We start from the raw sequence: 27,908 nt of genomic DNA on the forward strand, positions 1-27,908 counted from the left end.
GGAATTCATTTCCTCTCTTGTGATGACACATGATGTTTCAGGCTTTTGCTTTGAGACCCATTAAGCCAATGGACCATGATAATTTTTAGATCTCAGAAAAATATGCAAAATTGGCAAAATTCCAGTTTTCTGTTTGTCTGTCAAGTGAATCAATGGGCTTGACTATTAATTAAATGAAGAAAACCAACTGTGATGACAGTGGAGCCTTGAGATCCCCCGCCATGGAGCCTGAAGATGCTTATGTTCACCCTGGCACTCATGGGAGTCCCTAAAGTTTGCAACTGCAGCCAAATGGGTGTGCAGACCACCACTCAGGAAATCATACACAGGGAGGAGGAGGAGGAGGAGGAGGAGGAGGAGGAGGAGGAGGAGGAGGAGGAGGTAAAGCCAATGGAAGGGTAGGATTGTAAGCAGTTTAAAAAACAGAGGAATTTCCCAAACGGGCCAGTTTCTTACTTTAGCCTGTGTATTAGTCACTTTTCCATTACTGTGAAGGAACACCTTGACCAAGGCAACTTACAAAAGAACACCTTTAATGGGAGGCTTACTTACAGTTTCAGAGGGTGAGTTCATGACCATCATGTCATGGGGGGGTGGGTAACAGGTAGACATGGCTACAGATAGACAGACATGGCCACTATGGAACAGTAACTGAGAGTGTACATGTTGACATAATAACCACTGGGGAGAGAGAGAGAGAGAGAGAGAGAGAGAGAGAGAGAGAGTGTTTACTGGAATGATGTGAGTTTTTTGAACCCTAACGTCTACCCTCAGGCCCAAGCTTTCTCCAGTAAGACTACCACACCTCCTAAGCATTCCCAAACAGTTCCACCAACTGAGGCCCAAGACTTCATACTTATGTCTCCATGGGGGCCAGCCTTTCTTATTCAAACCATCTCATTTCACTCCATAGGAGCCACTAGCATACAGATATTCCCCCTGCCCTGTAAACAAGTGGTGACTGCTACAGAGTGTTAGCAACCACTTAATTGAAAAGTCAAATTAGATGGCAATTGTTGGCAATTGCAGATTTCTGTCCTATACTCCCATCTGTTTAAGTAACTGGTCACTTCGTTTAGCAGCCAACCTCCTGAAGGAATAACATTCGACCATAAAATGATGTTTCCACCTAAGATGGTTGCAAGGGTGGGGTGACCTCCTTGGAAAAACTTGTATAATTTTTAAGGACAGCAGGACACCAACGACAAAACCCAAATCAGAGTTAGTTGTTTTACTAACACATGGGCTGAAAGAAAAGATGAATCCTAGGACTTAGCCTCTGCTGGGGCAATAGAGTGAAAATTACTTTGGACCGTTGGCCTGCATAATTTAAATTTAGGTTAAAGCATACCCAAGTCCTTGTCACTCCCAGTCCAGTGCCATGCTCATTCCTTTAGCTAATCTGTGCAAAGGGCAGAGAAAGAGCAGTTGGAACTTAAAGATATCTAGACTCTAATTCCACCTAAATAATGTCTCCGCACTGGGACATGTCACCTGGGAAGACGCTCTTCAGGTTGACCTGTCTCTTCCTAAGCAACTTTATTAAATAGTGTTTCTAAAATGTGTGGACGTGGGGGTAGGGGGGATGGGGAGGCAAAATACACTGCGGGGTGCCTAGAATGCAAGAAGAGACTTAGAGATTATAAAAATGTCTCAACAGGCTCCCCACAAGTTGAGTGACCTCTACTGGGGCTTCTCCCACGACATATGAGACCAGGAGTTTTCAAGTAAGAATTCTTAGCATGTCCAAGGGCAACACTCTGTGTTTTAACAGCAGGAATCTCATTTCCTACCTGGCTATATAAGAAATTCCCCTGGCATCTGTGGGTGACTCTTCTTTACTTAAAGAGGTGCACATTTCACACCCAGAAAGGATATGCCCAGAAAAATTTGCAAAGTGTCCAGGGTCATTACTGTTATTTCCTGGAGCAGAATTACAGTGTGACACAACTCAGCCCATTCTAACTACCAGACTTTCTTAAAGGTGTCTATCATGTATTTTGTTTTCACTGCATTGTGCTCCAAGAGAATTGTGCAGGGTTCCTTGGATGCCAGCAAAAATGATGCTTTTCTGCTAAATGCTGAGCATCTGAGTGGGCTAGTGGGAAACTCTGGCCGTCTTTCAAAGCAGAGAATGGCCCTGACACCCATCCCCACCCTTGGCTCAAGAGTAGATTATAGTAATTGGAGATGATGTCCATCAGCAGGAAGTGGCCACACTGTGCAGGTACGTGATTGGTTTGCATTTCATATAAAATTCAGAACTATTAATTACCTTAAGTCAAAAGTGAACCTCATGATTGATGGAGAAGCCAAATGTTCCTTTGTTTATAGGTTTCTGTGTTACACCTCCTCTGGCCTTCAGCTGTAAGTTCAGCTTGCTTTCTTAGGTTGAAAAAGCAAGAAATCAGTTTATTTTGTATAAGATCAACGTATGAAATTATTCAGGACCCGTACAAAGATGGTTTTTTAGCTGCTCTCCTAGTTACTGTCCTAAAGGCTGTGACAGAATTCCTGACAAGAGCTTCTTTTGGTTCTTTGTTTTGGGGGGATATTGTCTATATTGTTTATATTGTGTCCAGCAAGGAGCTGGAGATGGCTGGTCACATTTCCTCCACTGTCAGAGAGACTGGCATATGAACACTGCTCCTCAGCTAGCTTACTCCTTTCTGTCTTTCCCATTTTTACTCAGTTCAAGTCCCCAGCCCATGAGATTTCCCTCTTGAGCGACACTTCTCTGGAAACGCCCTTACACACAAGCCCAGAGGTGTGTCTCCCAGGTGATTCTAAATCTAGCCAACCTGGCAATGAAGCAATGAAGATTAAAGGTCAAAAGTCTATCCATTCCCAACTCTTCACACACACACACACACACACACACACACACACACACATCCCTTCAAATCATAAAACCTCCCACCACCTGGTCCCTAAAGTCTGTTTTATCTCATAATTCAAAATGTGCCCAATCTACCTCTAAAAGTCTCTATGATCCTTTAACAGTCACAGACCTGTTCAAAACCCCAGAGTCTATACTATGATCTTGCCTGAAACTCAAGACAATCTCTTAACTGTAAGCCTCCACAAATTATATATATATATATATATATATATATATACTCATTATTCCATGGCCACAGGGCTTATTTTGGGTCATGGCTTGTGGGGCATGGCAGGGTAAGGAACACATGATGGTGAGATGCTGGTCCTGTAGTGTCCACAGGAAGCAGAGAGAGATGAGTGCTGATACTGACCTTGCTCTCTCCTTTCTTCCCTTTTTAATTATTCTAGTACCCCAGCCCACTGGATAGTGCCATCCACATTCAGGATGGATTTTTGCCTCCTGCGTAAGATTAACTCGGCACTTCTCAAGAACTCACAAACATGCCCAGAATGTGTCTCTAGATGAATTTAAATCCAGTCAAATTGATAATAAAGATTAACTACCATTCCTACTCTTGTGCATAGCTGTGTGTTAAAATTAAGATTGGCTATCATTGCTGCTCTTTTGCATGCCTGCACATTAAGATTCCTGGGAAAACTATGAGTTTTTGTATCACCGAAGGAGCCTGCACTGATAGCATCTGGAGATGTCTGTGGTTGTCACTTCATTGAAATACATTTAGGTGTGTATTAGAGGGCTAAATCATGCCATTATGTCATAGAGAAGAACAACATGGGAACTGCTCCTCTTACAGTGTACATTGTGTAGGCTTTGCACCCTTAGCACACAAGAGAGCTTCACCCAGGAGTCTCCTACCCAGAACCAACTTGAGCAGTAGGATCCTGGAGAGATTCTGGCCCTGGGAGCTCCTGCTTAAGTTCCCTATGAGCTGATGTATTCAGTATTAGGAGTTCTTTCCAGACTTCCCTGTTACTTCTTAAAGCACAATACTTCCAAAACATCTCTGTGTGGGGGACAAAAGTTCCCTGTTATTAGAGGGCAAATGTTTTCAATTTTTGTTTGTTTTTTGAGACAGGGTTTCTCTGTGTAGCTTTGCGCCTTCCCTGGAACTCACTTGGTAGCCCAGGCTGGCCTTGAACTCACAGAGATCCACCTGCCTCTGCCTCCCAAGTGCTGGGATTAAAGGCGTGTGCCACCACCGCCTGGCTTTCAATTCTTATCTATATCAGATTGCTGAAAGCAACATCTTTAGCTACCTCTGTGACACATCCTTTTGTCAGAGTGGAAACCCTTTATCAGTATTTAATGCAGGGAATTCCAATAAGCCCCCCCCCACTCTATCTCTCCCTACTTCCCTTTGTGTGTGTGTGTGTGTGTGTATGTGTGTGTGTATAAGTATACATACTTGTATTTATATGTTCCACATTCAACAATTTTTAATTCTGTGAAAACAATTACCATGTTTCTGATTAAAAGACTAGATATGAAATTTCTAGTTATGAATATTAGAAGAATCTACCAAAAAAAATTTCGGCTCATCTCACAGATGCTTAATTCATTGGAGCCAATTTCTTATAAACTAAAATATCCTGCTACGATTTGATCTAAGTTTTTCTAATTGTCCAGGCTGTAAATAAATCATAGTTTGAGACTGAAGAAAGGACAGAATGCAGCCAGTAATTAAACAGGGCATGAGGCAAACTGTTTCCAGGACTGGCTCTGTGCTCAGCTGTGTTCACCTTGCGAGTCCCCTCATCTCATGGAAGTGACCCTCAGCAAATCTCTGCTGTACTCTGAAACCACAGTGACTTATCCATTGATAGAGTATGGACAAAGGTACCCTGAGACTCTGAGCAGCCAAACATTCACTTAATGCTCAAGGAGGTAGAAGTCTGTCTGATAAATCATTGGATCTCAGAGTCTACGGTTTATTTCCACTGCTGTGGTTGAAATGGAAAGTTAGGACTCTAAAAAGAGCAGAGAGAACAATGGAAGGGTTTTGCCTGGCTCCCGTCTCCATCATAGCCATAGTAGCTCCTGATGCTTGGCTTCCTCAAACTTGAGTTTTGATGAAAACCATCCCTTATGAGACTTGATGGTGTTTCTTTGTTCACTTCAGGATGGGAGAGGTGAGAACTGGGAGCAGATGACCTGTAGAACCAGCTGAACCCTAACCTGTCTAAAAAGTACCATTGCTCCATTCTCGGTGGTTCACATCTTGCAGAAATTAGCATGGGGTGTGTGACAAGAAGAAGTGCCCGATCTTGCTGATTTTTTCAAGACAGACACATAGAAAAATTTCAGTAACAAATCTCTCATTTCCAAAGACGAGCTTAATTTTGGAACTACTCCATAGACTAAGCAGTGCGGACTCACAGGCCATCCTGATATGCCAGTTTATAACTCAGTCTAGGATTTGTCAAGTGAAGTGATATTTTGTTTCTGCTGCAGATATACAATTTATAATGCATCAGGTCCCAATAAGCTAATGTTAAACTGAAAACAAAATTAATAAACCTGATCTGTGGAATAGTATAGCTTCAGAACATAGCAACTATCTTGGCTGTTTCTTCCGAATGGGAGCTGAATATCAGTGGCTCACAAGAGAAAATTGGGCCATGTAGCTCCAAAAAGATCAGAATTCAAAGTCTGGTTGCCATTGAGTGTGACGCCTTTCACAGCCCTATGAAGTGCAAAACAAACAAACAAAAAACGCAAACCAAAAGATTCTATCAGTTCTGTGACTTTGTACCTCATTATATTTAAGGGTGACTAGGATGTTCGTGCACTCAAGGTGAGTGGGAATTTATTTGACAGCCAAATTAACACTAATGAAAATGAGTGCTTTTTCCAGCATGCAATTAAAAAGATAAATACATACAAAGGCTCTGGGTGCACGCTAAGCAAGAGCTCCAACACTGTGCTACATCCCAGCCCTCTGGCAGTAATTAGTTGCCTAAATGAAGATGTTCCTTAACTCTCACTAAAAAGAGGCAGTTTGCTTTAGCTAGGGATAAAGATCAATGAATTCAGCCACTTTCATATTCTAATTATTCTTGTGTACTTTTTTCATTGAACATTTTTAATAAAATGAAAGAAGAGGGGATAGAATGAATACACGTGCTGTGGGATATGGAGATATCACAGCAGCATATTACAATATATTCAAACATTCCTGTTATTTTACATTTTTCTCTGAGAATTTTTATAAATTATATTTTCCTTTGAATTGCCAACAATTCTCGTGGTTCCCACACATTTCAATGGAATCCAGACTGCCTTAAAGAGACTCAGTTCACACTCTGTCAACAGATCAGTCAGTATTATATTTTGGGGTTTAGCACCTAGTACCTATGTGTACCAGCAAATATCCATCTGAGCAAACCATCCTGTTTCCTACCTGTGTGTTTAGCAGTGTTTCTGAGGTTCAAACAACATGTCCTTTCACTTTTACACTATTATTTTATAATAATAGGAAGGAAGGATAAAAATAAAAGTAAATTTGCTGTGGAATGTCCTTCTGTATGCTGTGAATATGTGTTGCTCTGATTGGTTGATAGTAAAGCTGCATTAGCCTATGGCAGGGCAGGATGGAGCCAGGGGGGAAAATCCAAGAGAGACAGTAGAGAGGGACAGGAGGAGGGTGGGGAGAGACGCCAGCCACCACCAAAGGAGCAGCAAGATGACAGCAGATCAGTAAAGCCACAGAACATGTGGCAAAACATAGATTAATAGTAATGGGTTAAGTTATAAGAGCTAACTAGCAAGAAGCCTGCCATAGGCCATGCAATTGGTAATTAATACAAAGCCTCTGAAGGATTATTGTATCAGCAGCTGAGGAACCATGGGGCTGGGTAGGACCGGAGAAAACTTCCGACTACACAAATTATAAAATTGGCCATCTTAATTTTAATGAAATAATTTGATGACCATCTGTGGTGATAGCTCATCTGTCTTACACAGCGCTGGGGGTTTGGACCTGCTTTCCTTTTCTCAGTCAAGGACTGGGAGTGGAGTATACTGGTGCAATTCGTATTCTCCAAATTGGTTTCACTGACTGGGAAGGGCTCATTGCCATGGAGGAGAAAGGAGAATCCCATATCCCTCCTTCTGGATGCTCTATCAAACTCAAGCCCAGGTGTTTCCATCACTCTTGGGAGGGTGGATTCTGGACAGCCTGCTCAGACCTCCTGGGGTGAGACCACAGTTTGTTCTGTGCTGTTTGGCTGGAGCTGAGCTGTTATTATTTAAAACTTCTCTTTCTTGCGAGGTGGATTCTTTCTAAGTCTCTTGTCCAGATAAAAGCAAACCATGTTTAGGTCTTTGTCTCTGGCCACTGAAATTTCCTGCCTCTGGTTTCTTTAGTTTAAGTATGAAGATATTAGAAGGAAAAGCAATTACCGCCTCCCCCCCCCAAAAAAAAAAAAAACCCCACAAACAAGCAAGAGGCTGAAGGGATGGCTCAGTGGTTAGGAACACTGGGTGCTCTACAGAGAACCCAGGTTCAGTTCACAGCACTCATATGACGGCTTGTAACTGTGTAACTTCAAATCCTAGGGCATCCAAAGCCAGCTTCTGGCCTTTGTGGGCACTACACACACTTGGTGCTTGGACATTCATATAGGCAAAGCACCCATACAAATAAAATAATTTTAAAAGCAAAGCCTCTGAAACAAAGCTCAGTGGTCTGTCATTCTTCAGACCTGGGAATCGGCACCACTATTCTTCCTGTCTTTCCTCATCTTTGCCTGTTTGCTTTGGGTTCAATGTCTGAAACTTTTCAGTGTGACAAATGAGAACAGAGAAATGTACTCCATCTTATCAGGGAGAGAAACATGTTCATCTTTTTTTAACTTTCAGTAAGATGAATTTAAGCATTACCATTTTAAGAAATTTTTTATAACCTTGCTTTTGTTTGTACTTGTTTTAATTTTATTAGAGTTACATGAGGCTGTTTTCATGCAAGGACATAATGTACTTGGAGCATATTCTCTAGGTCCCTCACCATCTTCCCTCATCCCGTCCCCTCCCTTACCCATGAGCCCCCTCTGCTCCCTTGATGGGGTGTCCAACCTTTTGGCTTCTCTGGACTATGTTGTCATCTGCAATGTGAATGCCCAAGAACACAGAACTGATTTACAAAAAGCCAAATCTGATAATGTTTTCAATAAGTTTACAACTTTGTGTAGGGGTGAATTCATAGCTACCCTGGGCCACATGTGTGCTGCCAGCTCTGTGCCCATATGTGGCACTTCTGACACAATTTCATTTCTATTTTTGTGATATATTATATAAATAGAAATGAGAAAAATACAAATGAGAGAAAACTGGCATCATTTTTTTCCTGAGACTGACTTTTGATTCACTTATTATTTCCAGTTGCATCTGTTTTCTTATAGACAATGTAATTTTGTTCTTCTTTATGAATAAAAAGTCCTAATGTGTGAATAAACTATGTTTTCTCCATTCATACTTCTGTTGATAGCCTTGTTTTTATAAGACGTTTTTGTTTCTTTATGCACTATTATCTGGGTTTACAGTTTCATTCCAATGACTCATTAATAGTGCAATAAAATCACATGGTAGTTTGTGGCAGCCCCTTGTTTGTTAGTTTGTGGATTTTTTTTTTTTTTTTTGTATTCTTTTTCCTTCTAAAGTTCCAGACTTGAACTGAAGTAGCCAGGAAGTGTCTGCCGGTGAGTACAGACAATAAAAGACCTAACAATTGTCTGCTTTGTCTGGAAAGAGACTTGTAAAGAGTCCATCTTGCACATGTCCCATCAATTAATGTGAATCCTGTTCCATTAAATACCTATGCGCAAATCCTTCTGTGGTGTGCTGACTTGGGGTACTTCACGTACATGTGCGGGAGGGGCATACCTGGGTCACATGACAGGTTTTATGTTTAATGTTTTGAGGAACCCCCTTGCTGATTTTCATGGGAGCTGGGCTAGTTTACATTCCCCCACCAGTATATAAGAGTTCACTTTAGACCTCCTCCTTGTGAGGCCAACATTTGTGTATTATTTGTTTCCGTGATGACTGCCATTCTGACTGGAGTAAGGTAGAATCCCAACGCGGTTTCTGTTGGAATTTCTTTGATCATTTGAGAGCAGTCTGTTCCTTTTACTAGCCTGTTTACCAGTTGTGGTTTTGTGTGTTTGTTTGCTATTTGGTGTTTTGAATCCTTTGTATACCACAGCTCTGCATCCTCTGCTAGAGGCCATCTCTTCACTGGATTGCTTCGGGGTATGAATTTCTGTCTACTGTTGGCTATTTCTTGAGCAATTCAAGTCCATTCAGAAAGCGCTTCCTTGTCCGTACCCATGTGTTGAAGTGGTCTCCTCCTCTCTTTGTGGCAGCAGCAGAGTATCAGGTCTTACATGGAGGGCTTCAATCCGTTTTATGTTCATGTTCATCAAGGGTATGAGATCAGGGTCTACTTTTGTCCTTCGATGCGCAGATGTTCAGTTTTGCCAGCACTGTTTGTTCAGGAGGCTATTTTTCTTCATGGTGTACTCTCAACATGCTTGTCAAAAACGAGGTGGCTGTAGCTGTGTGCATTTACATCCAGGGCCTCTGTTCTAGTCTACTGATCTATGTGTGTGTGCTTGTGCTGGTACAAAGGCGTAAACATCTTCTACCTTAACATTCTTTACCTTCTTCACTGGACAATCATCCACCATTAAAGTGATAAATTACCTGAGAGTTTTGTTGTTTGTTAATTTGAGGTCAATCTCATATAGGCTAGGTTTACTTTGAACTTTCTATATAGCTGAGGTCAACATGGACATCCTGATTGCCCTGCCTCCTCTTCCAAGGTGCTGTGATTACAGGTGTGTACTACTCCACCTAGAGTCTTTTTTTTTAAACAGTTGAACTATAAAAGAAATTTCCGCATGTACTTCAGTTATGTCTTGTTATTTACATAATTCTATAACAGCAGTCAAATTATACTCTCTGTCCTCATTGGTATCTGGCCTTTTTCTTTATGAGACATTTTTATGCCTTTATGCACCAGTATCTGGATTTGCAGTTTCATTCTTATGATTCATTCAAGGTGCAATAAAATCAGATGATAGTGTGTATTGCAGTGATTCAGAGCTCGTCTGACGTCACATCTTTAGGAAGTCATGGTTTTCTATAGATATTGCCTGCCATTTCTTTTGGTAAACATGTTACCAGTATGTTAAGCAGAGTGATATTGTTTAAGAACTTTCTGGTTGGTATTTGCCTGTTGTTGTCCATTTCAACAATAACCCACTCAATATCCAGTTGGTTGAACTAAAACTGGGGATTCACCCTTGACCAACACCCATATCAGGACTCTCCAGGCTAGTACCATCCTGTGTTGGAGCAACAGTATCCAAACTCACTCATCTGACCCCCTCTCATACTCACCTCCCTCTTAATGAGTACCACTTCCCAACTGCTCAAAAATATGCTGATAGCAGCCAAAATGACTCTTTACAATCATGCATCCAGTCATGTGTGCCTCTGCTCATGAGCCTTCTTGGACTCCTCGTTACTCTCAGAACAGATCCAAAGTCTTCTGGCCCCAGACATGCCATGTCTGGCATTTGCCTGTTCTTTCCTTTCTACTGTGTTCTGATTTGATCTCCAAGCCCCTGCCAGACTGGCCTGGTTAACCAGAAGGCTCTCAGCTCAAGGTCTTTCCACTGTTCATTCATATGCAGGAAAGTACTTGTACCAAATTCTGGCTCCTTCACTTCACTGGGACCACACAGATATGAAATATTCATCAGAAGAACTCCCTCATCCTTCTCTGCTTTCCTCTGTCTGCTCATAATTACCTGTTTCTGTGTATCCATTTAACTCCTGTTTCTTACCCCACTATTTCCCCAGTGTGAGCTATAATAACTAGTGTGTGAAAGGGTCTCAAGAACTATAGATTGGATGAAACAAAAATAATTTAATGGGGTGAAGAATTCTACTTCCTCCAGTTTTTCCCCATCACACACAATGTCATAATAAATATCCTCAGTGCAAAATCCCTTGACTTTTCAATCATCTGAGCACAGTATCTGAAGAGAAAGAGATCTTTATTTTCTGAGAGTCCTTTTTTTTTTTTTTTTTTTTTAATCACTAAGTGGTCATTCTGTCCTTAACTCCTCCTTGGGCTGAGACCATCTTCCTTGGGATCATGCACAGGTCTGCATGGAATCTGGGTTAATCTAAAGCATTTTAGTCTCATGTTTTTCTTCACATGGATAGTTAATCATATCCATTTGTTTTACTTCTTGGGAAGTCTTGATTTTCTTACTTCTAAATTGTTATCTGTTTTTTAGGGAGGGGAAGGAGCTTCTTTCTCTTTCTGCGTATATACAGACAAGGTGACATCAAGGTTTCTTCACTAGCTTCCACTTGTCATGGTACAGAGGTGCATCAACAGTTTTTGCTCATATTCTGTGCAGCACGGATCCCTGCTGTTTGGTGGTAGCCCCTGCAAACCAGTGACAACACACATTCTTCTGAGCTGGTCATCTTTCAGTCTCCCCTTGTGCTTAATTACTATAGGAATGAAAAAATTCTCATCAGTCAGTCTTTTTGTGTGTTTGTTTGGTTTTAGAATGTTTATTTTATGTATATGGTGCTCTATCTGCACTCCAGGAGAGGGCATCTGATTCCATTATAGATGGTTGTGAGCCACTCTGTGGTTGCTGGGAATTGAACTCAGGACCTCTGGAAGAGCTACCAAATGCTCTTAACCGCTGAGCCATCTCTCCAGTCCCTCAGTCAACCTTAATATCACCTCCACTCATGAAGATTTTTTGAGGGTCCTCATCTGACCTGCTTTCTCCCCCTACATTTCTGATACTTGTTACATCTCCTCTATGACAGCATTTGTTGTGGTCTTTCTTCTATCATAAATGATTATGGCCACATCTTATCTATTGGACTGGAGATATATGCACTGAATACAAGGTACATTTGTGATCTAACTCATCCAATCTTTATCTACAGAAGGTATTCAATAAATCGGTGATGTAAGGATCCAACCCTAATCTTTGTCCTTTTCTAAAGTCCATCCTGGGTGGAGAATTTGTTAGCTTTCACTTTCCTCTAAGTGGTCCAGTCATCTGGAAAAATTATATAGTACCCAAGTTCTATTCTAGAATGATTTCAGCAGTGTTTGACGTTTCTTTATATTTTCAAAGTTTGCAATTATTCTGTCACGATAAGTGTTTTGTGGAGCATTCAATCAGAAGAAATCCTTTGTATATAGAGCTATATTATATTTGATGGAGTGATTGTTAAATTCATTTTTCAGCTTTTGCTTATGATTAAATGTTATAACAAGTCTACACTCCTGGTAGTAAATTTTTTGATAAGTAGTTTTTGTTTTCGTTTTTCGAGACAGGGTTTCTCTGTGTAGCTTTGGTGCCTGTCCTGGAACTCACTTTGTAGACCAGGTTGGCCTTGAACTCACAGAGATCCACCTGCTTCTGCCTCCCCTTGGTAGTAAATTTTTTATTATATCAGTTAATTCTGCTATTTTTTTAATTCTATGTACTTTGTATATTATTTGTTTAATGCCTTAACTATATGAGTTAGTAGTTAACTTAATGTAATTTACTTTCAGAAACACATTTTACTCAGTCTTTACTTGAATTATGTCATGATAGGAATTTGTTGGAATATCTGGTTTAAAAAAATCAAGCTACTATTTTGTTTGTTCTGTCTGGCTAATTGTTTACTGTAGTTCTGTTTCTGAAGGTATCTATTTAATTCATATACAAATGGAGATACTTTAAAAATAGATATTTTTTAGGTTTAAATGGCCTTGCTTATTCTTCTCAATACAAACTTCCATATTATTTATTCCATGCTCTTCTCTTTTGTCCCCCTCAGTCAGGAAGGCATGACCTACTTAGAACATCACTGACTTTGAGGCTAACCCACCCCAGACCCCTGTGCTGGCCCAGACAGCCATGATCATTGCACAGTGCCTCCTTGGGGCCCACACGCCATTGTCCTGTGCTTAATCTAAGTTTGGCAAATATTTGTTGATCCAGTAGATGCTATTAGATATTTTTCGATACCCTTTAAAATGTAGAACAAAAATAAAGTGAAATTAGAACATTTGCATCCATCTTTAGTTCCTGCTAATGTGTCTCCCCTGAGGGCTGAACTACTCTCTTCTGCTAATCACCTACCCACCTTGAGCTGATCCCAAGTGTGTGTGTGAGAATGTCGAATGTCCCCACCTGCCTTGAGCTTGCAGATGTGTGGTTTGCCTGGTTGGTTTTTATTTTCTTATTGTTTTTAGGTTATTTTTTTGTACTTTTCTCTAACTTTTACATTGTTGCTCTTTGGTGGTGTGTCCTGCTATCTGGAAGCTTCCTGTGTATATATATATATATATACACACACACACACACACATATATATGTGTATGTGTGTGTGTGTGTGTGTGTGTGTGTGTGTGTGTGTGTTTATTTTTTTTCTGTTTTTACCTTCTTTCCAGAATTTGATAAACAGGTTATTGTTGCTACAGTGAGAAAATATAGTAAATTAATCTCAGTGATTTTACTTTTATGCAGATGTTAAGTTTTTAAACTCAGCTTATTTCTACACTTGTATGTAGAGAGAAGTGAAATTCATGTCACTCCTGGGGAGGAGTATTTTACATTGTATTTTTATATGTGTGAGTCTTCTCCTGTTCGCCCACTGAGATTTGTTACAATAAAAATAAAACAATAAAAGTTTAAAGCACTATCATTGCAGAGTTTTATATGCTGGTAATAAAAATTGAATGAACAGACGTACAATACCCCTCAAACAATAAACAGAAGTTACCAGGCAATAGAAAGAGGCTGCACCTGGGCAGGTGAGCACAATAGCAGCCTGGAGTCCAAAGACGGCCCATGCTTAGGCTTTGTATTGCCTGTGGGCTGAGAATGGCTTTCACATTTGCAAGTGATTCAACCCAAATCTAGATAGGAACATGGCACCCCGTGGAAATGTATGGAATTCTAGTTTCCGTGTGTGTGAATGAAGGTTCCCTGGAACAGGGCTACAGGCACTCGCTTCACTGTTATCAACAGTCTGTCATTTCATTTGTGCTAAAGACAAGCTAAAATATGGTCTTCAAGTTAAAAATATTTACTGTCTGGTACTGTGCTGAGAAGCTCGGCCGCTCTCAGAAGTGCACAGCATCATCTCTGCAGTAGCTCCTGTCAGCGCCCTGAAAATCCTCAACAGTTTCCTTTGGTTTTTCTCTCCAGTGGCTGATACATTTCTGGATAATTTAGATGGGATGATCATTCAGGCACCGACACTCCTGCCATTCCGAGTTTATTTCACCTTCACAAAATACTCAGGGAGAGAAACAAATGTATATACATTTGTGAATGGTGGTTTTCTTTTTCTGTAAATAATGATATTTAAGAAGCTGGTTTAAAAGAAACCATCCATTTTGCTGGTCAGTTGTTTCCAGGTGCTCAGTAAAGCATAGTCATGGGAACACAAAGTCTTACCTACCGGCTGAGTGTCACACTGTGCCTTTCATGCCTCTGCTTAAGTTCCCTGAAGAGCACTATGCTGAGGATGCCTGTGACTGCCCTTCACTGAATCCTTCTTGAACCTGCAGCAACTGGGCAGATTCAGTAGCTACTGTCCTATTTCAGGAAAGGGTCACTCTGATCCATTGCATTTAGAAACAATGGAGAAAAGATTCTTGACACTATAAATCTCTATTGACTCACAAGTATTCCTGTTGGACACTCTTCATTCCTGAATTCATCCTTTGATTGTTTTCCCTTTCTCCTGGGTCCTTCATCCCATTGCTGGCTCTGGTCGCTCCCTTCATTTACATTTATGTTGCTTTGTTCTATTTGCTTCTCCATCATGGTTTTCTATTGGCTAAAGTCTTGTTCAGAACCTGGCACATATCATGAACTTGGAAGGCATTGACATCTGGTATACATGGATACCATCTCTGTCTCTTGTCCCTTGCTTCAGCCCATATGTCCAGTTTCCCACCTTCCACTCATCAGCCTTAGAACATGCTTTCTGCGAGCCCTGGGTCCCAGAGGGGTAGTTAGTGAAGGAAAATGAAACATCGGGAACAGGAGTGGGTGTCTCTGAAAACAGTCCTCCTCTGGTTCTCTGTTGCCTCCTGGGTTCATTATGTTTGTCTGCATATCATTACAAGTGCTTCATTTTGCTTTTTCCTACAAACCAGAGGAGGCAACTAAAATACAGGGCACGGGCGATGTTGCATGAACAGTGCCTTGCTGTGCAGTCAACAATCCGGTTATCATTGGAGATGTTTACCTGCGAGGTATATATTTCATTGTCTCAGGCAAGTAAGAGGAGTCTGGCTAGAACTAGCCTTCCAACTGTTGTCACATGCAGAGTGAGTGGGAGAGCTGCATTCCAGGCCGTGACAGTAGTCCAGTGTGGCAACTTTGGAGGCCTGTGGCAAGGAACCTTCAGTTTAGGGCTGAGTTCCAGGAGGGAATGGATTGTGCTTGGCTCCTGGGTGCCCCAGGAAGCTATTATTGGCACATTCTTACCATACAGGAAATGCTGGCTGTGAAAGGAGGCAGCATGGAGAGAGATACAAAGATGGTGTTTTTGGAAAACTCTTTCTTCTGTTTGACAATGAGGTCAGTGGGCCAGCCAGAGGTCATGGGCAGAGGACAGCTGTACCCACTGGCTATGTTAATTCCACTTATTACTGCAGCCTGCTGAGTTGTAGTAATAAAATAACCCACAATATGATGATTTGAATACCCCACATACAGATGTTCACTTCATTGTGTAGAAATTAATATTTTATGTTCCTCCAAATACTATTGCTTCAGCTTATGGAGTATTTCATGCTGTGGTTTTAGTCCTCTTTGTAATAGGGTTTCACTTATTAAAACAACTGTGGCCATGAGTCTCTGGGAATGCATACTGTCACTACCAGACTCTCCCTGGTCCTGTCATTTGGACATTTTTCTGTCTTAGACTATTCCTGATGCTTCAATAGTACCATAGACTGGTAGACTGGGCAATTTGAAAGAGAAGACATTTTTTATATTCTCATGGTTTTGAATGCTAGGAGTCTAAACCCAAAGTGATGACGTTTGGCCTCTAGTGACAGTCTCTCTGCAGCACTGGCACATGGCAGAGGCAGAAGGGCAAGGGAAGAAGGATGGACTCCCCCAGACACTACCGAAGGCCTCTTCCCAGAACAAGTTCACAGAGAGTAGATCTCAGAACTGGTGGGTCTCACAGGGCGGGGACCAGTTCCTGTCTCGAACACCAATGGAGGGAGGCGTCAGCCATTCTTTGGCCATAGGTTGAGTGTTGGAGGTCTCAAAGATCAAGCAGCGTTCCTATTTGGATAAGTCTCACTATCAAGGGCACCATATTGTAGCGATGCAGGGAGGCCTTGGTTGACTGGGTGTGTGGAGAGAAATGAGGTGTAGAAGAACAATGAGAAAAAGCTATTAAGCCTGAGAGGGCAGGGGTGCCAAAGGGCAGCGTCTCCATCCTCCTGGAACTTGTCACTGCACTGGCAGAGCAGCGCACACTCGGTCATCAGAAGGGTGCCACAGAACACTTTGCACCTGGGAATCCGAACCCATCTTCCATGACTGTGGTGACTTTCTGTTCATCTTTGCACCAGTATTGGCTTCGTCATGATCTTCTGAACTTCCCTGCTGCTGCCATGCTGGCTCCAATAGACCACCGTTGCCGAGGCTGTCCAGTGTATCCTGTTCCTGGTTTCAATTTCACTGTCATGATGGCCTCTCCAAGTCCCCGCGTCTTCATTCTGTTATAGTGAAATCGGGAGGAGATTCACTCAAGCCACAGTTTTTTCATAGTCTGCTTTGGTTCCAAAATATATGAAGGGTCTCAGGGTGATGTACTTTTATGTTGCAATTATAGACTCTCCTTTTTTTCCTACCACAGCCTCTGCTCACGTATTCTCTATGTCAAAAGTACACTGGGCTCCTGCATGGAGTAGCAAATAGCTGTTCCCTTCTCTTCCTTTCTTTATTGGGAGGCTTTGGTGCCTGTCTAGGAGTTCTGTCATTGATGTCTGTGCAGTACTGGCTACTTCTGGGTATTTCTCTATCAGAACACTTCCTACTTTGTGTTTACCTGGCTCTTGGTTGGAACCTGAGCCTACCTTGGATTGGACTGGAGTAATGCACAGATGCACCTGTCTCACCACTTCTTTGGGAACTGTTCCAGATGGTGGAGTTCATGACATGTGTATATTTTTCATCAAACTGTTATTTCACATATCCCAATGAGTTGCTTTGGTTGTTCTTTAAAGGACCCCACATCTCAAAAATTAAACATATCCAATATTAAAATGAAAAGATTAAAGATAAAGAAATTACTAATTTTTTTTATCAATAGCAGAGAAAGCATTAGTAATCTCAAAGATGATTCATGACCCAACCAGTTTGTTGAGACCCTAGAGGGTTTTGAGCCTTGGTTCTCACTTCAGTGTTTAAAAGCATAAGAATAACTCCCTTGCCTACCTATTGGAGTTTTGGTAGGATGAGATGAACTGTTACATACGAAGATGTTCTGAACAGAATTAAATTGTTTTCAGCATAAAATTGCATTGTTTGGGGCTGAGCAGTAGGAGTTCCATTAAGGAAGTGCTTGCTGTAAAAACATGAGGACTGACAGTCAGAACCCAGGGAAAATGCTGGGTGGTTGGCATGTGCTTGTAATTTCAGTGCTGGGGAGGCTTATGGATGTCTAGGATGCACCAGCCAGATTAAGTCATTGCTGGTTACATACCCTGTCTCCACACAAAACTAAACAAACAAACAAACAAAAAACCAAACCAAACCAAACAAGCTGAGGACCCACACTGGAGCTGGCCTCTGATCGGCATAGGAGCCTCCTAGGAAAGGAGAGAAGGAAAGGAAAAAGGTGTCTCATTCTCCACGGGGAATCTTGGTGTGCTTCTCACATAGAGAACACCTAAGCAGAAGCCTGCGGGAGAGAAAAGGAGGGGGATGCTGGTTGTGCAAACACAAGCAAACATGTGTACTGGCATTCGCACAAACAGCTCCTACCAGCACACACCGGACCGTGTCTAACACACGCATACAAATTGCATTGCTTTATTTCATTTCCATAGTCCCAGTAATTAAGAAAAATGTAATAAAGGTATAGAAACTCCCACGTTGTGGCATGAAAACAATGGGTATCCACAGCATTTGATTTCTGGCTTAAAGTTCACACTGTGCCTCAATAGTATCTCCTGCAATATGCAAATAACTAAATGTAACCTGTTTAAAGTGGGCCATTTTACAATCTAGACGCCAATTGCAGTCCAGTCATCTGGGAGATTTTGAAGTTAGGCCCACCGTTTCTATGGGGACTAATCATATCCATTCTCCCCAACTCCTGCATAACCCAGACTCTGTGCTTCTCCTTCCCAGGTTTCCACCTCTATCACAAGTTGCCCACCATCGTTCCTGAGAGTTGCCTTCTCATAATGGTTGGACTTCTACTAGGTGGGATCATCTTTGGTGTTGATGAAAAGTCTCCCCCCGCCATGAAGACAGATGTGTTTTTCCTGTATCTCCTACCACCCATCGTTCTGGATGCTGGCTACTTCATGCCCACTCGCCCCTTCTTTGAGAACTTTGGCACCATTTTCTGGTATGCTGTGGTAGGCACGCTGTGGAACTCCATTGGCATTGGGGTGTCTTTGTTTGGCATCTGCCAGATTGAGGCATTTGGCCTGAGTGACATCACTTTGCTCCAGAACCTGCTCTTTGGCAGCTTGATCTCAGCTGTGGATCCTGTGGCTGTGCTCGCTGTCTTTGAGAACATTCATGTCAATGAACAGCTCTATATCCTGGTCTTCGGGGAGTCTCTGCTCAATGACGCTGTCACAGTGGTGAGTAAGCAGGTGCCTGGAACATCACCGAGTATGTGGGAACCATCCATCTCTTACATCTTAAGAGGCTTTCCAAGATTCTAGAGTGAATAACCAATCAGGTTTCTCTTGCCATACATTAACAGCATGACGTGATGTCAAATGTAGGGAAACATGGCAATGGAGCAATGGATCCTATAGTGGACATCAGCTAACTTCCCTCTAAGTCAAATCATTGCTGATACTGTCTATCTAGAGATAGCATCAGGCATACAGGCTGAGGGCTTAGTTCCCCCAAGTCGGTCTCTTGCCCATTGCAAACTTCAGTTCACTTGACTTGTGATTTTGACTAATGGGCTGTACAGTAAGAGTTCCCACACCTCCTTCTGGCTAGAGTAGCTCACAAAGCCCATATACATTTGTTTAGTATATCAATACTGCAAAAGATACAGATGGAGGGTGTATTGAGCAAAGGGGCATGAAGCTTCATATCAAACTCTCTGCATCTGTCACTTTGGGTTCTTTTAACACAGGCATGATTGATTACATCATTGGTCATATGTTATTAATTTCACGTTCTACCCTTACCCTTCCATGAGGCTAGAAGATGAGAATCAAAGTTTCAACTGCTGAACTTGGCCTTGGTCTTTCCAGTGACTAGATCCCATCTTGCTGAATCTGCCAGCCACCAACCAGTCATTAGCATGCAAAGATACTTGTCACTGAAGAGAGTATAAGGATTTTAGCAACTGCATGTTTGGGGAGGGTTGGAAAAATGGAGTACACACTTCCTAATACTAGAGCCCTTCATTTGGATTATTGATCCTATGTTGTGACCTTGAAACTCTTAATACACATTTTAATTAATTACTTATATTTTATTTATTATGGTATACTTGGCTACTCACTGGACCCCACAAAGAGTGTATACCTGGCACCTTCATAAAATACAAAGCACAAACACAAGGTTAAGGAGCTTGAACATGATTGTGGCCATTGTCTCTCTAATGGTTTACCTCTGTGATGTTTTTTAAACCTAATGGTCTTTTATAATAATTCAAAGGATTTCAGATGTCTGTGAGAAGTGATGTTACTTTATACATTATATATATATATATATATATATATATATATATATATATATATACACACTAATATAAAATACCTGTGAAGTGAAGTTTACTAGGGAACATTCTCATTCTCTCTGGAAGAATTGATGCCATTAATAAATATATATGTATATGTATATATATACATATATATAATATTTATATCACACACACATATAGTATAGTATATATAATAGATACTAATATATAACACTTGTGAAATGATGCTTACTAGGGAATGTTCTCTCTGGAGAAGTGATGCCATTATATTTATAATATGTACTAATGTACAATACTTGTGAAGTGATGCCTGTTAGACAACATCCTTTCTGGGAACAGTGTAACTGCTGTTGACAGTTGTAAAGAAATCTTTTCTCACATGCACACTTTCTGCTCCCACTAAATCAGCACACCCCTGGCCCTCATCATGTTCCCATAGGCAGATTTTTATTTTTACAAAGCACAAATTATTTTAATCCACTTTTACATACCACATAGCTGGAGTCAAATGTGCTGTGGTCTTTACCTTAGCAGAACTTCCTTCCACCTTGATGAACTCAGGCAAAGGGTGGTGGGATGGACAAGAAGATCCTCCCCTGATCCCTGGCCCTTTGGAGAGTCTCCCTTCAGTAGTTACAGTCAAGGGATCCTGAACTGGTAAACCAGTTAGTTGGCACTAGTGAGGCTTTAAGGGTGGCGGGAATGGCAGCCATTAACTCTTACTGAATGCCTTCTCTCACGATCAGCTCCTTAGACAGCCTACGAGAAAGGTACTATGACTTTGTAGATGAAATCGAGGTGGGCGATTTAAAGTGTGTTTGCTTTGCTGACAGTACTCTCCCCATTGGCTCTTACCCTTCAAATGTTATTCACGACTCATTTGACAGTGTGCACGAAAACAAGCATGATTCTCTGTTAGTTATATTTTACTGCAAAAGCAAGATCCCTGAACGAATTAAAAATATTTTTACCTGGAAGGATGTTCATTAACTCCAGATGGATATTATTATGGAGAAAGTAATTTGATAGTTAATAAGCCGTATAATTTTAGAATAGCTTCTAAGATATTTTTTTCAGACAGCAAGTTAACTTACTCAATAACAAAACTTAATTCATACATTCTATTATTTATTAACAGTGATTTGTCATTAACTTTCAATATTAAATTTTAACTAGGAAACCGTGTAACAGTAAAGACATTTTGTCACTCATTCTGATTCCCTCAGGCTTCAGGCATTCCATCAGGACTTCCACTTACATGTAAATTTTACCCTTGCTGGAGGAGACTGTGTGCCTGTGAATGTGGAGTTTTTGGAGTGAACCTATGATGAAATAAGAACACATTGCTGGAATCCTTCTAAGGGATCTCAGCAAAGTTAGGTTGGCTTCAGGATGACACACAGTTTAGATGGTCTTCCCGCTGCTCAGAAAATGCCTCATCGAGTTAGATTTCAGGAAGGGATCCAGCTAACTCATTATTCAGTGTACAGATGCAGTGGTGGGATACAGAGGCACATCCCGCACTCCCTGTCACGGATGCGCAGCCATGCCCTGTGGTGTAGATGGGGATGGATGGCTGCCCCAGGGAAGGCCAGGAAGGGACAGAGAAAGCACATGGCTGTGTGTAAAAGTGGAAGGAGTTCTTCTCTACAGTCAGAACCAGTAAGTCAGGACAGCCTAATGGTTTTCTGTGGAAGACGATGCCTTGGCTTGCAAACTCCCTGAAAACATACACTCATGGAATATTAGAATTGTCCCCCTACCCCAGGCTTGCTGATGGCATAGGATAAACTCCCTAATGTTTCTCTCACAGAATTGACTAAACACTGCACTGAACTGAATCCATGTGAGGAACAACTAGAGCAATGGTGTAGACCCTTATTTGTCCTTTACCAGATTACTTCAAAGGACATTTTATTGAATAGCCTTTGACTCCTTTCCAGTGTCTTATCACTAGGAGAGGTTTCAATAACTCATGGAACATGAAAACGTGTGAAAACATGGATCATGGTACTTAGACCCCAATATATAGCATCACCAGGAGTTGAAGATTGAGGGATATCAGTCAGAGCAACTCACCCCTTCCTGTATCATGATAAACTCAACTAGGAGGGTTAAGGGGGAGAAATCCTAGCTCAAAACTATCCCAAAGCATGAGTACTATCTAATCTAGAAGTTGTAATCCAAACTCATCATGCTATTGTCAAAAGCTAAGGTAAATTCGAATCAAGTAGAGGAATGGCACACAACTGAAAACTTAAAACTGATTTTTAGTCTTTTCATTTTAATTCGTTTTGGTATTTTTGTGAAAATATTTCATATCCAAAGAGACATCCTACTGTTTCCACAGTGGTCTATAACAAATTGACTTCTTCTCACATGGTAATGTCTAACATCATGCCTAGGATCTAGTGCAGCCATTGAGTGTTCTAACAAAGTTTCCTGGAAGATTCAGGGAATCTTCAAGTGTTTCCTAGTTAGCTACCTGTAGGTAGGGCTATAAAGGACAGCTGTCTTTGAAGACAAAAGTTAGTGATGTATCTTGATGGTAAGTTATCATGGGCTGTGGGGTGAAAATTCACTTAAGGAAGGTTAGCACTGAACATTGTGCACTCAACCTAGACTTGCAAATCACAGAATTATCTGAAATTCATGATAGAAAGTAATTATGCTTTGAGAAAATAATTATCACTTTTTTATAATAAAGGGATCTGCATGCTATTTTCAGGAATAAACAACTGTATTTGTATAATTTGCTTTATACACTTTCACTGAATCACTGCACATTTTAAATCCAAATCTAAAACATTTAATTTATAATTCACACGTGCATATTTATAAATATTCATAACAAATGGACCTTAGATCATATGACAGGCTTGAGAGCACTCAGCCAACACATGGGCTTATTATTAATTTATTACAGAGGTGTCACTGGAATTTTAATTTAATAAAAATACATGTCAACTTTCTGGCCGACACCTGAAATACTTCTGTCACACAACATACATCATTATCTACATGTACACAACACACACACACACACACGTGTGTGTGTGTGTGTGTGTGTGTGTGTGTGTGTAAATTAAAGCTCCAAATCTCATTTCTGTATAGATTATCTTGGATAAAATAAAAAACTTAACTAAAGTGAACTATATATGCAGTTATAACTAGTTCCATAAGACTGAACATAAAGCAAGTTGGAGCTTACAAGGGCTTTCCAATTGTAGATACTGCTTAAAGCTTGCCATTCCCTCCAACATGGCACTGGTATCTTTGGCAGTAAACTGGTCAAACTGGACATTTTGTCCATTGCCCAAAAGTAAAGCACCTGTGATCCAGCTTCTCTCTTTCTATACATAGAGCAAAGTTTGAAGCAGGACACTGTTTGATAGACTGGATGTGTTGAATGGCTAGGAAAACAATTTTGGAAGGGTCGTGAATGTGCAACTCTGCTGATAACAGCTATTTCATGCACAAGCACATTCAGGCTCCCCACAAGGTCCTGTCAGTGTGGTGGGTGGAAGGATGATGGAGGGGGAGCAGACTCTTTCTGGCTCACTCTGTAAAGAGTTTCTTGTTTTGTTGGGGGAAACGCTATACTCACTGCGAAAGCAGCCAGTACAAGATGGCAAAGTACTATGTGGTTTGGGGTCCATCTGCGTATTGCAAATCAGAGGAAAAGACAATTCCCAAATGCTGTAGGAATCCAAGAGGGCCCTTGGGAAGAATGGCAGCTTCAGTATTGCTATCTTGGAAGACAGTTCCCAGGGTTAGGAACTTGCCTTCATCAAGAAAGTGACAGGAAAGAAAGCGTAGGGAGGGATGGGGACATGTGGTGTGTTTTTTCGAGTAGTGAGGAAATTCTGCCTCTGACTTTTAAGGGTATTGTGGAAAGCAGTAAAATCATGGAGGGAAGGAGGAAGGAAGGAAGGGAGGGAGGGAGGGAGGGAAGAGGAAGGAAGGAAGGAAGGAAGAAAGGAAGGAAGGAAGGAAGGAAGGAAGGAAGGAAGGAAGGAAGGAAGAAGGGAGGAAGGGAAGGATGGAGGAGAGGAAAGAAGAAAGGAAGGATGGGAGGGAGAATAAGATCCATGTATATTAAGACTATTAGGCCTTTCCAAAGTCAGGCAACTGAAGATGTTGACTCTTGAGAATAGAAAATGGAAAACCCGAATAGGCAGGGTAGACAGACAGAGAGACATGGGCTCCCTGGTGCAGGCTGGAGACAGAGCAGAGCTGGTGGGGTTGAGGACAGAACTGTAGTATCTCAATGGAACTGGAGGGAGGCTGTCTAGGCAAAAACTGAATTGGCCTACCATTGAACACTCTGAGAAAAGCCACTTCTGATGCAATGGTGGGTGTCACCTTTGTCTTTGGCAGTTTGGAGGCAAGAGATTTGTGTGTCACCTCTCAAACCCTGACAGGCAGCAGTGTGACACAGAGTTGCTACTGTACCTGGACCCTGTAGCAAACTCATGACTGAAAGTAAGAATTGCTGCGTCCTCTAGGCAACACAGAAAACAGAACTCCTAACAAGGAGCTGGTTGACCCGAGAGAGCTTGTAATCCAGAAGAAAGAAGGAAAACATTTCTGCGAAGCCCATGAGGTAGTAGACTCTGAAAATAACTGAGATGGTGGCGGTGGTGTGGCATTCGCTGGGACACGAGCTGCTTATCAGGAGGTGGCTGACTCATGGGCCCATGTTGAACCTTGAACCCCTCATCCAGGTTAGAAAATCTGTATTCCAACATCACCTCTGACATTTTGTGTCCCTTGACTTGAGGAAAATTTGATTGTTTTTTACTTTCTCAGAAGCCAAATGAAGGTACACCCCACCCCTTGTGTCCAATGCCTTCACAAGTTGGCTTTTTAGAATTTCTGAATGCCCCCATAGTGGTTAATTCCACAGTGAAAAAACATTCTGGAAACTTGTTTGAGTTGAGCTTGACTCTCCATCTGTGGGGAAAAGTGACAAGGCTTCCAAGTCAATCTTTCCCCTCTCATGTGGCACAGAGGCTTCGACACATATAACGTACAAATATGGGCTACAACTTATTGCCCAGTGGACATGAAGTGAGTAGAATTCTTGAAGTCTTAATTAAATCAAGACTGCTAAAAACAAACAAACAAACAAACAAACAAGCATACATCCATTACTTTACAGGCATCAAGTGTGTGTGAAGGCTCAACACACACACCCCACACAGATTCACACATCAAGTACATGAGGCCTCTTTACTTTTAGAAACATCCTTGATGCTTTATGTTATACCAGACACACTGCATGTGTAGGTAGAACAAGGAGGTGTGGATATGAGTGAGGATGTGTTTTCTGGAAGGAGGAACCCCACAGTGGGGTACCTGCCCTAAAGGGTGTGCCCGTTCCATGTCATGACCCTGTGGTAGGACTTTGTAAATGTATTTCCATGGCAGGCTGGTAAGTTTCTCTATGACACATGGCTTCTGAGCAATGGCTATATGAACAGGTGATGGCAAGCAAGTGTTTGAAAATAGCCTTCCAGGTGGTGGCTGGAAAAAAATCATCTTTGAAGAATAATTTGGGTGATATATTTGCAATGTTCTCTTCTTTGCTTCTCAAAATAGCTTATCTGACAAGACACCAAGACACTTTTTGCTAAAGATTTTGTTTATTTAAAGCCACAATATTATTATACATGGCAAATAACTACACAGTATTTCCTCTGACATAGAACAAATCTCCTTTGTAGATTTTTTTTCCAGTGCCCAGGGTGATCATAGGGAAGACTGGGAGGAATATTTTTATTCTTTCTCATAGGTATGCATGTGTGCATGTATGTACATGTATGTGTGTGTGTGTGTGTGTGTGTGTGTGTGTGTGTGAGTGTGTGTGTGTGTGAGAGAGAGAGAGAGAGAGAGAGAGAGAGAGAGAGAGAGAGAGAGAGAGAGAGAGAGAGAGAGAGGAGGCCCAAGGTTAACAAAATCTTCCTCCATCATTCTCCACTTTATTTACTGAGGCAGGATCTCAAAGCTGAACCCAGTTTGAAGGCCAGCTGGCTTCTGAGATTTCCCGTCTCTGCCTCCTGTGGTTACAAATCGGAGGCCTCCATGCCATCTCTGAATTTGCAGGGGTGCTGGGAATTCAAACACTGATGCTCACACGTGTGTGATAAGCACATTCTCCACTGACGTGTCTCCAGCTCCAGGGTGCCCAATGGTGTGCTTTCTCTTTCCCCCAGGTCCTGTACAACCTGTTCAAGTCATTCTGCCAGATGAAAGCCATCCACACCATCGACGTGTTTGCCGGCATCGCGAACTTCTTTGTTGTGGGGATCGGCGGGGTGCTCATCGGCATCCTGCTGGGTTTTATAGCAGCCTTTACCACCCGTTTCACGCACAATATCCGGGTCATCGAGCCTCTTTTCGTGTTCCTGTACAGCTACTTGTCCTACATCACAGCCGAAATGTTCCATCTCTCAGGCATCATGGCGTAAGTGTCTCACCACTAACAGCCCTTGACTCGCGCATTTTATTGAACTCGTACATTCTGAGATGTTAAAGTTGACCAAGGTATGTGAAAGACTAGATTTTTCTTAGCCTGAGAACAACCAGCATTTGATTTTTCTCAAACCTTTTGTCACATTGAAATGAAAGTATATGTTACCCAAATTTAATGCTAGTACAATCCGGAGCTGAAAGGAAAAAGGGGCAAACGTTAACTCTTGAGTTTCGGCGAAATTCAACAATGAACGTGATTGTTGATCTGGATCAGATATCAGCATTTTATGAGTCTGATTTCCATTCAGTGTGCCCTGTGTGGGAGGCTGCAAAATGTTCCGACAAGGTTACATCAAGGTTGCCTTGTAGCACCTGACGTGCCCATGGAGTTCTGGAGCTGTTGCTGTATGTCCATTTGAACATTCTTACTCACAGTAAGGTTTGCTGGCAACAGTTTAAGCTAATTTAATACAGGATGCGATGATGAAGAAGATCTTGTGATTTCATATATCTTCTTTTAATATGGAACTTAAATTTTTTGATACAGGGTTTAAATTACTTTGAAATTAATAATAATAATAATAATAATAATAATAATAATAATAATAATATGTATTTATTAAAGATACATTTACCATCTTGTTCAGTAAACTCGGAGGAAGGTTTGTAAAAGCTTGTACATGTGAGCTGCAGATTGGTGACATTTGGATCATACTGGCCTTTGGAGTGTTATGCCAAAGAAAGCTAGTCAATGGAGAGTTTTTCTCCCCAAACAAGTGCATTGTATGATGGTGGAATTCTCTCTAGGGCCAATGAACAACATCATAGGAATAAATAGTGGAACGCCTGCCTTGGTTTTGCTTTGACATTCAGTTGCACCCTGTAAACTGTAGTCTGTGTTAGGGTGTGGGGAATGTATTTAGAGTTTGCTCTGTAATGTGGGCCTCATTCTTTCTGCAATTTTCTCCCCTGACCTGATGTAGGTGGTACTTTGATTAAAGAGTGTTTGGGTTCATGCCTCTTGGCCACACTTTCATTTCAGAAGCAGATGGAGTCTGTGGTGTGAGGAGGCAAAGGGAAGTCGAACTCGCTGTCATAAAAGCCACGAGTTAAAGGTTGGGTGGTTTTCCGTTTCAAAGAGAACCTAAATAAAGCAACGTATTAATCCAGTTTGACCCAGTAATGAGACATTCCTGGTTGCTATTCATAACGCTGTGTGACTTCCAGTGTCCCCGCTGTTCTTTGAACATCGTCACTGAAAACGTGTGATCAGCTAGTTACGAGGTCTGTGACAGTGTGTGGGCTGGGCCTGGCATCTGATTTCTCAGCAGGTTTGTTCTAGACACAGCTTCATAGGAACCCTGGATTCCACAATCTCGCTCTGGACTATGTGCATGTCTAGAACACCCAAAGCAGATGCCGAAAATTAGTCATTGTATGGTGTTCAAGAGCGGAGATGGGAGTCCCTGAAGATACTCAGTGGTTGAAAAGATGCGGGAGGGGTAGAAATGTGAGTGAGAGCAACGGCAAGGGTCCATGAAGC

At 41.6% G+C, this 27,908-nt stretch overlaps 1 protein-coding gene across 1 annotated transcript in view; it reads left to right on the plus strand.

The window, feature by feature from the left end:
- The window catches only part of Slc9a2 (solute carrier family 9 member A2), an 83,161-nt gene that overhangs the window by 14,605 nt on the left and 40,648 nt on the right, over window positions 1-27,908 (plus strand). Inside the window, exons 2-3 of the mRNA XM_036168452.1 lie at window positions 18,337-18,800; window positions 26,107-26,357. Coding sequence (XP_036024345.1) covers window positions 18,337-18,800; window positions 26,107-26,357 — 715 coding nt within the window. The remainder of the gene's footprint in view (window positions 1-18,336; window positions 18,801-26,106; window positions 26,358-27,908) is intronic.

This window comes from Onychomys torridus, chromosome 18 (genome assembly GCF_903995425.1).
Source record: "Onychomys torridus chromosome 18, mOncTor1.1, whole genome shotgun sequence".
NCBI lineage: Eukaryota > Metazoa > Chordata > Mammalia > Rodentia > Cricetidae > Onychomys > Onychomys torridus.